The following is a 12,795-nucleotide window of genomic DNA, read 5'->3' as shown; positions in this document are numbered from 1 at the left end:
GAGCAAAGACCTTGCCCGGCACTGAGAGCAGTGTCACCCCTCAGTCGTGGTTGCAGGTTTGGTGATCAACCTTCCCTTTCCAGAGAGGGACAAGGAGTTCCCTCTTCCAGTCAGTTGGGATGATGCCTGTGTTCCAGGCAGAGCACAGAACTGCATTCAACAACATGAGTGCAGCATTTCCACCAGCCTTGAGAAGTTCAGCATGGATGCCACAGATCCCTGGAGCTTTACCCCATTTCAACCGGTTCACCGCAGCATGTGTTTCCACAAGCGAAGGTGGTCCACACTTGATTGGAAGGTCAGCAACAGTGATTGCAACACCGCTAACGTCCAACTCGACAGCTGCTGGATCAGCCTGGTACAACCGCTCAAAGTAACTGGCCCAGCGGGCCTTCACTTCGGACTCCTCTGTCAAGAGCCTACCACCCTCTGCTCTAACTGCAGGACACCGAGGGATGGGCTTGGATGAATGCAATGTGCGAATTCCCCTGTAAGCAGGATGAGAATTACCTGACCACAGGTGATGCTCTACCCCCTCACAGATTCCTCACACATTGGCCTCCTTGTCCACCCTCAGCGCACGTACAGTTTTACGCCTCAGCTCTGAGCATTTCAGCCTGGCCCTGCGACTCTGGTCAATGGTATCCAGTGTCTATTGAGAGACAAAATTATTCTTTGCTCTACGGTGAGTTCCAAGATGTGCACCAGCAACATCAAGGACGGTGGTCTTAAAGGCACTCCACAACTCTTCAGGATCTCTCAAAGCACCCATACCCCCCAAAATCTCAACTCAGCTTGTTCGCAAACTCCTCAGCTCCCCTCTCATCCTTGAGCTTTCCAACATCCAGCCTCGGCTAGGATGGTACCATTCTCCTGGATTTAAGGTGCAACTTCAGAGTTGCCACAGCAAGCCGGTGGTCAGCATTGTAGAACTCAGCACTCCGGTAGACCCTGCAGTTTTGGATCATCCTCGAGCAACCATCAACGAGGACATGGTCAATCTCCTTTGCCAGACCACCAGCGTTGGAATACCAAGTCCAGCTATGAGCTTGTGGGTGCTGAAACCATGAACCGGCCACCCTAAGTCCATGACTTCTTGCAAAGTCAAGAAACTTGGTGCTATTCTGGTTCATAGTTCCTGACCCTTGGGGACCAACACACTTCTCATAACCATCCCCATCAGTTCCAGTCGATGCATTGAAATCCCCAAGACGAGAAGTGTATCTCGTCTGTGGCACTGATCAACCTCAGACTCAAGTGTGGCGTAGAATGCATCCTTCACAGTGAGATCACTCGTCTCAGTCTGAGCATAAACAGAAACCAGGGAAATGACACCGAAAGGCCCTGTCACACCTTGACGATTTAGCCAACGTATGCCTGATGTATGCAAAATTGGGCTGAAATGCTGGCACATGTCGAATACGTTATGGGTAAGTTTGTATGCGTAAAAAAACACTGACGTACATCGTAGTACGCTGGCTTTCATCGTTGTACTTTGCGGTTGTCCTCAAATTTTAGTATGCTTGAAATTTTACGACGTATGCCAGCGTATGACTCGCACGTTCCGCTATGCTGGCCATAAGTTGTAGGCACGTTATGCGATCGTCGACACACGTTACTTGTAAGTTACTCATAAGTCGAAACACATCGAGGTAATGATTGGCGTACCCGAAACTTATTTATAACCTATGAGTAACGTGTTGTAGGCACGTTACACGACCGTTGACACACGTCGAGGCATGTTATGCGATCGTTGACACGCGTCGAGGCACGTTTCTTGTAAGTTACTCATTAGTCGAAACACGTCGAGGTAATGCATAGCGTACCCAAAACTTATTTCTACCTATGAGTAACGTGCTTTGAACCTATGTGTAACGTACCTCCAACGCATATTGACTTATGTAGACGTATTTGATTGACGTCTTCCGGACGACCACAGAACTTACTGAACGTGTTTCTAATTTACATCTACCATATAATGGCATATTGGCAGCATTTAAAAAAAAAGAAAAAACAATAACTTCCGATATTTCGTCATGTGCCGTTACGTCATGTGCGATTGTCTCTTCAGTTTGCTCATGTTTTTTTCTTAGTTCCTCCTCTGTGAATATTTTCTGTTTGAGGATATTGTCACGTCGAAATTTAAAAGCAAATGTCCGAATATATTTTAAAATTTGTGATAGACTAAAAAAAAAACAATACTTAAAAAAACAACTTCAGATATTTCGTCACGTGTCTTCACGGAGCCAAGGAGAAAAAAAGCAAATGTGCCTTGACGGAGAAAATAAGTTTTGGGTATGCTAAACATTACCTCGACGTGTTTCGACTTATGAGTAACTTACAAGTAACGTGTGTCAACGATTGCATATCGTGCCTCCAACTTATTCCCAGCGTAGCGGAACGTGTGAGCCATACGGCGAGTACGTCGTAAAATTTTCAGCATGCTTGAAATTTCACGACGTACGAAACGTACCACGAAATATGACAGCGTACTTCATCGTTTTTCAGCGTGCTCTTAACATATACACAACGTAACCATAACGCATTCGACGTGTGCCCGCGTTTTAGACACATTTTTCATAGGTCGGCATACGCTGGCTAAATCGTCAAGGTGTGACTGCGCCTTAAGGAGTGACGAATCCTTAGTATCATACACTCGTTGACCGGTGTTACCTCAATTTTCATTGGAGTCAGCTAATTGGAAACAGCTACAGCAACTCCTTGGGAATGGTAACCATCAGAGCGACCAGACCAATAGCTAGTAGGTGTAACCACCCACCATGATCTCGCCCCAATCCGGTCTCCGAACCTCAGAGAGTGCTGCAATACCGATGTCCAAATGCTTGAGCTCAGACAACAGACAGGTGATCATCCTCTCTTTGGGATAGGACATTCCAGGCACCCACCCGAAGGGACCGCCTCAGGTTAACCCAAGGAGACCGCCGTCTGGTGGACGACACCTCAGCACCACTCCGACACACTCTCCCGCAATCTGACCCGGGAATGTTACCCCGTGGTTACCTTCCCATCGTCAAAGATTGGGGGTCTCGAAGGCTTTACCCCAATCCTGTCATCCGGTGAGCTGCCCTGTGAAGGGAAGCTGCACAGGAGGTACTCCCACGGAGTGGGTTTTCAGATTTCTTTGCGTTTTTGTGTTTTGCGGAATGAAGCGTTTTACGGTGGCCAGAGTGCAAATCCTGCAACCAACCTCCAAAAAATAATTAATCCAACTGCAGGAGGATGTCCCAGATACAGTTGGGTACTAGATATGGATGGCCGTTGGCTCACAAGGAGCTCCTCTGCTCTTTGACAGGTTTTGTTTTTAATCCTGCTGGGTGTCCATATCCAAACACCCTCCTCACCAAAAAAACTAGTGGGGGAGACGGTTTAGTCGCCAACAACCGACCATAGAACATGTTAGTACAGGTTTCATGATGCCTGTAGCAAATCACAGATCTAATCTGGCCTGACCACTGACAGCCTGGTACAAAAGTGTTTGATTCAGTGAATCGGGATGCCCTCTGGAAGATTATTGGTCTTCGTGGGGTGCCACCAAAACTGATCAATCTAATGTCTGAACTATACTCTGGTACTGAGAGTGCTGTGAGATGTGGTGGTACCATCTCTGACTTATTTCCAGTTGTTACTGGAGTTGTCAGGGGTGTGTACTGACCCCCACACTTTTCACCATTTGTATGGACTGGATTCTGGGGAGGATATCGGAGAAGTCAAGCTGCGTTGCATCGTTTGGGAATGGCAAGATCTCTGACCTTGATTTCGCAGATGATGCAGTCATCTTTCAATGATATCTTGGATGCTGCGATCCTGTCTGTACCTGTTTGTAGCAAGGATGTTGAAGTCATGGAGAGATTCATTTACCTTGGCAGTGATATTCATGTCTCTGCTGGCTGTGAGCCAGAGGGCAACAGATGTCTGCGTCAGGCCTGGGGAGTCATGGCTTCACTGGATCATGGGTGTGGTGCTGCCGGTACCTGTGCGGGAGGCCGAAAGTCCAAATCTTCAGGTCCTTGGTGCTTTCAGTCTTGCTCTATGGATGTGTGGGACTTGGACTCTGACCAGGGACCTGAGATGGAGACTTGATTCATTTAGTACCAAATCTCTTCGGAGAATCCTTGGCTATCGCTGGTCGGACTTTGTGTCCAACGAGCGGTTGCTGAGAGAGACTCAAATGAGATTTGTTACCTGCATCGTCTGTGAGTGTCAGCTGCAGCTGTATGGACATGTGGCTCGTTTTCCTGATGCTGATCCTGCTCACCAGATTCCCTCAGCGAGGAATTCTCGTGAGTGGAGGAGGCCAATGGGCTGACCATGTGCCTCATTGCAGCATGTTGATCAGCATCTCAAGGAGATGGGGATGAGCCAGGCATCTCTCTGGGGGGATGGCCAGACGGAAGCCCCTGGAGTACTGGCGGAAAGTGGACGCAGCAACGACACGCTGCTCCGGCGCATGCTCCCATACCTGACCTGACCTTGATGCATTTGACGCCTCGCGAGGCGGAGTGATGTAAGCGACATTTTTTGATGGTATGATGATAATAGATTTGGATGATAGGGTAAGGGTTAAAATAGTGCTATGTGGCATTGACTCCAAAATGGCCGATGTGTCCCTTACATCACTCCTCCTCGTGGTGCCACATATGTTGTATGTCCACATAGGAAATTAATCACCAGTTATGACCAAAATCCAATGCAGTATACCAGGCTCAGTGGTGTAATGGTTAGAGCATCTGCTCCGAGTCTGAGACGTCAGTCGTTCAAACCCCAGCTGAGTCGTACCAAATACTTTAAAACTGGTGTGGGCTGCTTCCTTGCTTGATGTTCAGCATTTAAAAGGATACAGCATGCTCAATCCCCATAGGTTAGCATCCATGGGGATGAGGGAATTCTTGCTGAGGCAATGCTTTTCTGTGTGCGGTGAGAAAGGTGACACCATTGTTGTGGCGTTGCTGGAAACCAGAATGCCGTGGAAAGTGACTCCACTTCCTTCAAGCTCCGTGGCTTTTTGGCTCGTCTACCTGGCTGTACGTGTGTGTGTGCGTCGCGTGCGTCAGCTCCACTATGAGCCTTAGTTCCCATTAAAAAAAAAGTGATGGTTGTAAAGAAGCATTTTTGACATTTTGACTTCACAGTGCCCCACGAAAGAAAAATAAAGTTGAGCGATCGCGCAAACAATCCTCACAATGGTTACAGTAAGAAAGATTTCCACCCAGTTTTAATTGAGGTTGCATCAATGTATGTGCCCATCAGAAGGACATGAAACTGTGTCGTGTCTGCTAGCATTAGTTGGTGGACGTTAAAGATCCCACCGTGTCCTTCACAAAGAATATACGAGCTGGCGCCGGCATGCTAAGCAAATTACAAATCTCTGCCCTATCCGTAGTTGAACATCAGGCCGGGTAAGCTGGTTCGTGAAAAACTTTAGCCAAAAGTTTTACCTGGCGAGAAGGTAAGCTGGGAATAATTGTCCATGTAAGAACAGCAAGCAACGCCAGCTCTGAAGATTGAAGCCATTGTGTGCTTCAGTGCATGTTTAAAATTACTCTATCACCTTGTATGCAGTGAATTTGTGGGAATTGATTTATGAACAGGAAACATTTTGTGAACAGCAAGACCACCATTGCAGTCATGTGCCATCTCTATCAAAGGTCGTTCTTGAAACTTAATGGCTTCTGGAATCCTTACGATATTGCTTTTTTTAGTGTGAACTAGACGACCCGTGAACCTGATGGGTTCCCGTTGTGACAGCGGTTGATGAAAAAAATCATTTCAAGAAAAAAAAAAAGATAGCTCCAGCGCACTATACCGCTGAGGTTGTTTGCATTGATCAAATACTCCCGACGAGTACTTGACTGAATCGGGAATTTTATTTTTAAATTTTTTTCGTTGCCCGATTTGAATGAAACTTGATACTGCATACCGCAGGCGAATGGTGAGCGAGGTGGCCCTAAAATTTTTGCGTTATCGTGTACCGTTTTGACTATTTTGGGAATATATATATATATATATATATATATATATATATATATATATATATATATATATATATATATGAGTTTTAGTAATATACGAGACAACCCGTGAACCCTTTGGGTTCCCGTTGTGACAGCGGTTGATTAAAAAAAATCATTTCAAAAAAATAAAAATTAAAAAAAGCTCCAGCGAACTGTACCGCTGAGCTTGTTTGCATTGATCAAATACCTTTCAGGTTTGGATGAGATGATTAATGATGCTGGGAGTTCCATGTTAACATCCCAGACATTATTAACCCAGGCGAACATCCCTGATGAACATTAACATGTGAGGATGGTTCAAGGTTCTCGTGGACTTTTACTGTGGAGCATATCATAGTAATCCTTCGATGCTGAAATATTTTGCAATCATGTTGTCTACTCTGAGCAACCTTGTACATGTAGTCGGGTGGGATCTGTTCAGAAGCCAACGACACATTCCATGTGGGGAGCAGGAGGGAGGAGGGGGAATAAAAAGATCAAAAATAAACAATTTTTCTCTTCAGAATGTGACCCACCTCCCCCCTCCTCCCCCCAAAACCACCCTCATGTTTCCAGGGGATAATCTTTTTTTTCTTTTTTATATATTTACAAAATGACAACCTATTTTAAAATATTCCAATGTGAAGCAAGTAAGCTGGTTATCCACAAATTGCGTGCATTGTCGATGTCCATGTAATCACTGTTTTTATGCGTTTGTACTCAAACACTGCACATGTTTTAGTGAGTGTTAAAGAACTCCAAATATCTGATTTGTATATATGGAGTTGTGGTTAATTGGGAGAGATCTAATGATTCTTAAACCTTTCCACACAGGCCAGCTGAGACTCCAGGACTACGAAAGGCGCGCCGTGGCGAGAAGCTTTTTACCTTCTCCATCAACGGAAGCCCTGTCGTGACTGCACAGCATTTTGTAAACATGCACGCCGGATTTGTGGTTTTGCATTGTCACATACTTTACAGATTGCATTTATAATTTTTATATTGATGGCAGTGTCGTTAAAAGTAGCCCTACTTTAAAAAAAAGGGACTGACGGTTGTTTCAAATCCCAAAATCTGAGGGATTAGCGGAGGGAGGCCGTGGCCCCCTTTCCAGGGCAGATACGGCCACGGGGAGTACAAATCAAGGTTATGGCATCGTCATGATGCTGCATGGCCTGTTTTGTCTGAATTCTGTTGTTGGTTTCTGAGAAGAAGATTTTTGAATGAAATACCAATATTTGGGGCAAAACCTGCCTTTACCCACTTTAAATGGGTGGATCTGGATGAGGAGCACAACCTTATGAGACCTTACTGTCCTGCTGCATTGTACCAAATTTGATCCATATTGCTCAGTTAGTTGTGAAGACATTTTAGTGAAAATGAAGGATTTGGGGAGAGGCCTGTAGCCCCCTTTCTGGGGAAGATATGGCCAGGAGCAGCACAACTTGAGGTTAGGGCATTGTACTGATGCCTCATGGCAAGTTTGGTCTGGATCTGTCTGGTGGTTTTTGAGAAGAAGATTTTAAAGTAAAATACCAATATTTTGTGCAAAACACCTCCTTAACTCCCTTTATAAGGGGGGGGGGGTGCATCCAGATGGGGACCACAACCCCATGAGACCTTGCTGTCCTGATGCATCATACCAAATTTCATCCATGAGAGAGAGAAAGAGAGAATGAATGAATGAGAATGAAGTATGGGGAGCTTGGGGTGGGAGGGGGGGGAGGTGGGGAGAGCTACACCTCACCAAACGTTTCTATTCACTGTGGGAGGGAGAGAGACAGAGAAACAGACAGACAGAGGTATGGGAGGAGAGTGCTACATTTTATTAGGAGGGGACAGAGTGAGAAGGGTGGGGGGGGTGGTAGGATGGGGGAAATGAAAAAAGACAGGTGAAAGGTGGAGGTTGGATTAGCATAGAGACTGCTATGTCACGCTTAATGACCGAACATGAGGGGGGGGGGGAGTCACAACAGTTTGTAAAGTAATCTGCTGGCGCGTCTGCAAAAACTTTATTTCCCAGTTCCAGAAAATTTGTGGGAAAATGAACTGAAAACCTTGAAGTACCGCTCACGTACGACCTTATGATCCCATCAGGCATGAACATCGAAAACAAAGCATTGTGACCAGATATCATACTTGGGGCGCAAAAAAACAGAAGAAGGTATTGCTAATTGAGGTGTTAATATCAGTGAATTTGGACGAACAATGCAGAAATCAAGAAAATGACCAAATACGAAGACTTAAAGCATGTAGTGAAATGTTCCTGGAAGTTGAAGAATGCCAAAGTTGTACGAATGATTATTAAGAACCTCACAGAGATATCAAAAACCATCCCTGGGAATATCACTACAAATGAACTACAGTTGGAAGCCGTCCCGGGCTCAGTAACGATCTTGAAGAGAGCCCTTGGCACAAAACTTTGAAAACAGAAAACTTCACAGCTTGGTCCATGAATTGACCCCTTACCAAAATGAAGGTGGATACTTTGAGCCCATCCTTGGAAAACTCCATTCCACATTCTGAAACTCACATATGTAGATACCAATCAACGAAACGCACACATACACACACTTTGAAACTTGGCAGGTCTCTGTTTCACCTCTTGAAACCCACCCACGTGTGGAGATAGCAGGCAACAACAACTTGCAGACACACACACACACACACACACACACACACACACACACACACACACACACACACACACACACACACACACACACACACACACACACACACACACACACACACACACACACACACACACACACACACACACACACACACACACACACACACACACACACACTTTTAATAGTATGGATGTTTTTTCTCATCTGGGGTTCTCCTTATGTGTTGTCTTGTCTCTCAATATATTATTCTTATTTCTTCAGCACACTTTTCCACCTCATTCAGCATTTTTCTGCACCGAGGTAAAACCTTTCAGATTTTGATAATGCCTGAAGAACCAAAATTTTCTTGAGGAACATGAAAATTGCTGACGGCATTTTGATGTTTGCACATTCTCCACTTGAGTGTGTTAACGAACATATTCGGCCTTAAGCCAACCATCCACAAAGCAGCTGCTTCGGTGATTTGCAACACCACACCTGACTGGTTTAGTCATGGTGTGGTCTGTAAACGGGACCATATACAGTGTACACGTGTGCTAATACTGATTAACTAAGTTATTTTTGTAATCCATTTTGTTCTCAAAGAAACCAACATTTCAACAAATGACTGCCTGTCCTTTTTTTTTTTTAAATCATAATAATAATTTGGGGGGGGGGGGGCTTTCTCTTTGTGATCAGAAAAAAAGATTGGCAACAACAAAACCATCCAAGATTGGCACCAACAATGAAGCTTTGCGACCTGCGACTCTGCAGAAGGTTAAATTTATTCAGGTATGCCTTGTACAAATCACAAAGCACATAATTCTGTCTTTTGTTGTTTGCATGGAAGCATAAAAGGGACATACCATGTTAATTTTTTAAATGCAAACTGATCTGATTCATGATATGTATATATATATATATATATATATATATATATATATATATATATATATATATATATATATATATATATATATATATATATATATATATTTATATATATATATATATATATATATATATAATTATAAGAGAAATGGTTGGTTATTTGTAAGGGCCCTTTACCAGTTATGATCAAAATCCTTGGCCCCCAACGTTGATTCCCACATTTTTAATTTATTTTATTTATTGCGCAAAAAAAAAATAAAAATTTAGTCCCGTTGGTTCAGGGTGGAAGGAGCACCCTCAATTCTCTCTGTAAATGTGTATCATTTCATGCCGCTTGGTGGGGGTGTGTGTGTGTTCCAAGTCATCTTAAATACACCAATTCTGGGGGAGTGAACCCACCTGTAAGGATGTTAAACTAGTGTTCCTGAAATACAATCTGGTAAAGTTTACTATTTTTTTTTTTTAAGATACTTGAACATTCACCTCCATATCCTTTTAAACATCTCCAGAAGGTTGCAGTGGACTATGCCATGTGTAATGGTATCCTATCATTTTAATATCTCAGCATTCATGTACTAAGTATATGTAATGGCTCAACTGTCATGCCTCGGACAAGTTTGCCATTCTATCATGATGTCGTGTGTGTGTGTGTGTGTGTGTGTGTGTGTGTGTGTGTGTGTGTGTGTGTGTGTGTGTGTGTGTGTGTGTGTGTGTGTGTGTGTGTGTGTGTTTGCTATTCCTCTCACATTATTTTAAAACCATTCCTGCAATAAGTTTACCATGCATTTTATTTTGTTTTCTCCTTTTAGAGCACCGTTAACTTGCTCAAGAAACCAGAGTAGACGAGCCATCCATAAGTTTACTCAGCCCCTACGCGGATGATTCCCACATATTGTTTGGGCCTGTCTTTGTTGATTGAAATGGTGGAGAGAGTGGTATTGTAATTCCTTTTTTGTTCTGTTGTGTTGCTCAATAAATGTCTTTTTTCTCAAATTTATTGTGCGTTGTTGATGCTTGAAAATATTTGAAGTTTTCAATAAAGTAATTTTGGACAAATCAAGCAACACAAGTGAATTTTTGTTTGTACTTTTGATAAATTATGAAGTTGTTACCCTTGCCGAAGGAGAGGGTATTGCATTTGGGTCTGTCTGTCTGTTTGTTTGTCTGCACAGAAATTTCTGGGTTTTCTCTGCAACCGCTTGTCGGATTGAGAGAATTTTCACCATTGGTATGACTACTCATGTAGAATGTTTTAATGATAATTATGACATCATAGGTCACATGGTGTGGCAGCCATATTGGATAAACTTTGGACCTCTGTATATCTGAAATAGCACCAAAGAAAAAATTGAAACCTGGCACACAGCAAGTACACCTCATGGGGAATGAGTGTGATTTTTTTTTTAATGATGTCATGGGTGCCTTCGTTATGTCATAATTGCATATGTAGAACGCTACATCCGATCAGTATGAAAATTTTTGAATCTAATCTTAGGATAAAATAGTACACATGAAAAAAATTGACGTCATCGGTCACGTGATTCGGCAGCCATATTGTTTTTTTTTTTTTTGTTTGTTTTAAATCTTCTCAAGTGGCTGAACGGATCGAGATGAAACTACACGTATGACCGCCTGTCCATGAGGAACAAGGTTCACACATGTCATAGATCACATGGTTTGGCAGCCATATTGGATTTACCCTAAAACCCATAAAGTACACCACTCAAAATAAATCCTGGCGAGAATCTGCAATCTCTGATTGCTCTTTTTCTTGTTTTGCTTTGCAACAGAGAGATCCACTCTTTATCTGTAAATCTTATGGTTGCATATCTTGAGTTGACGATCACCATAGGCTCAGGCCCTGCATGTTCTTAATGAGATGTTCAACTCTAAACCCCCTCAAAGCCCGATTTTTCTAATGCATGACTAAACTTTGGCACGTCATGGGTGATGAAAGTTGCAGTCTAGTTTCATTGGAATTGTATCGTTTCTGAGAATAAAACAAATACCTCTGGGGGGACAACTTCCCTCTCCCGTTCACCCCTCGATAGCCCCCCCGTCAGACTTTTTTTTTTTTTGATGCCATCATGGGTGATGAAGGTTGTGGTCAAATTTCATTGAAATTGTATGTGTAGTTTCTGAGAAGTTGTAAGTGTTTGTGGACTGACAGATCTCATAAGCTCCCCAGAACTACTTTACAGGTGCGCCAAAAACCATCCCTGGGAATATTACAAACGAACTACATTTCGAAACTGTCCGAGGCTCAGCAACGACTCTGAAGAGAGCCCTCGGCACAAAACTTTGAGAACAGAAAATTTCACAGCTTTGTCCATGAAGCATGACCCTTACTCAAATGAAGGTGGAAATTTTGAGCCAACCCTGGGAGGACTCCATTCCACATTCTGAAGCCCGCATATGTGGATACCAATCAACAACACACACACACACACACACACACGACTGCAGCCCAGTCAGGCACATCATGTGATGAGTGATATTCGAGTTGATTTCACCTTTAACCTCATCATGATTGGTGGTTCTCCGCTGGGGAATCCCGTGAACCTTTGTGGCGCAAGGAGATGGGGGATGGGCCAGGCATCTGCCTGGGGGATGGCCAGACGGAGGCCCTTGTAGTACCGGTGGAAAGTGGATGCAGCGACGCGCTGCTCTGGCACGTGCCCCCATACCTGACCTACCTGACCTACCTGACCCACCTGACCTACCTGACCTTTGGTGAAGCGTCAGCAGGGAGTGCTGCATCTCGAAGCATGCCGTCGTTTCAACAAGGACGGACAGAGCCACCTGTGTCGTCTGCATTCAGTTTTTCCGACAAACTCGGCCATTGTATGCTGGTGACGAAACGCCCTATGAACCCGGAGATGCGAAGTTGGGATAAATAATGGGGTTTGGACATTTTAGCAGAGAAGTTAAAAAAAATTCATTGATTTACTTGATCTCATGGCGTCGAGATTGTGGTCCAGATAAACTTTTATTTATCACCAGTCTGATTCTCCAATCCAGGTCCAGTCTGCTTATCACGATATATAAAATCAAAACGACTGGTACTTACTCGTGCGGTGTATAAGGTTCAGGATTACCAGTGTATCTGGACTACATTTTTTTTCTTCGGCGCGATTATTATATCTTCCACGATAATGAAATTCCGTCCGTACTGTACGTTTTGTAGAAGCGTGCTCGGGCACGGTTGAACCGCCCATCAAATGAAAGAAACGATCTCGAAAAACAACAACAATTACAACTACAACGCATCTCATTTC

At 43.8% G+C, this 12,795-nt stretch overlaps 1 protein-coding gene across 1 annotated transcript in view; it reads left to right on the top strand.

Annotated features, from left to right (window-relative positions):
- CDCA8 (cell division cycle associated 8) overlaps positions 1 to 10,510 on the top strand; it is a 48,266-nt gene extending 37,756 nt beyond the window's left edge. Inside the window, exons 9-11 of the mRNA XM_085892632.1 lie at positions 6,846 to 6,942; positions 9,326 to 9,418; positions 10,327 to 10,510. Coding sequence (XP_085748758.1) covers positions 6,846 to 6,942; positions 9,326 to 9,418; positions 10,327 to 10,359 — 223 coding nt within the window. The 3' untranslated portion in view covers positions 10,360 to 10,510. The remainder of the gene's footprint in view (positions 1 to 6,845; positions 6,943 to 9,325; positions 9,419 to 10,326) is intronic.
- The last annotated feature ends 2,285 nt before the right edge of the window (positions 10,511 to 12,795 follow it).

The sequence above is a fragment of the Eptatretus burgeri genome, chromosome 8 (genome assembly GCF_056783735.1).
Source record: "Eptatretus burgeri isolate ZD-2024b chromosome 8, Ebu_testis_v1, whole genome shotgun sequence".
Lineage (NCBI taxonomy): Eukaryota > Metazoa > Chordata > Myxini > Myxiniformes > Myxinidae > Eptatretus > Eptatretus burgeri.
Note: the sequence above shows the minus strand (reverse complement) of the source record. Positions and strands in the feature narration are given on the sequence as shown.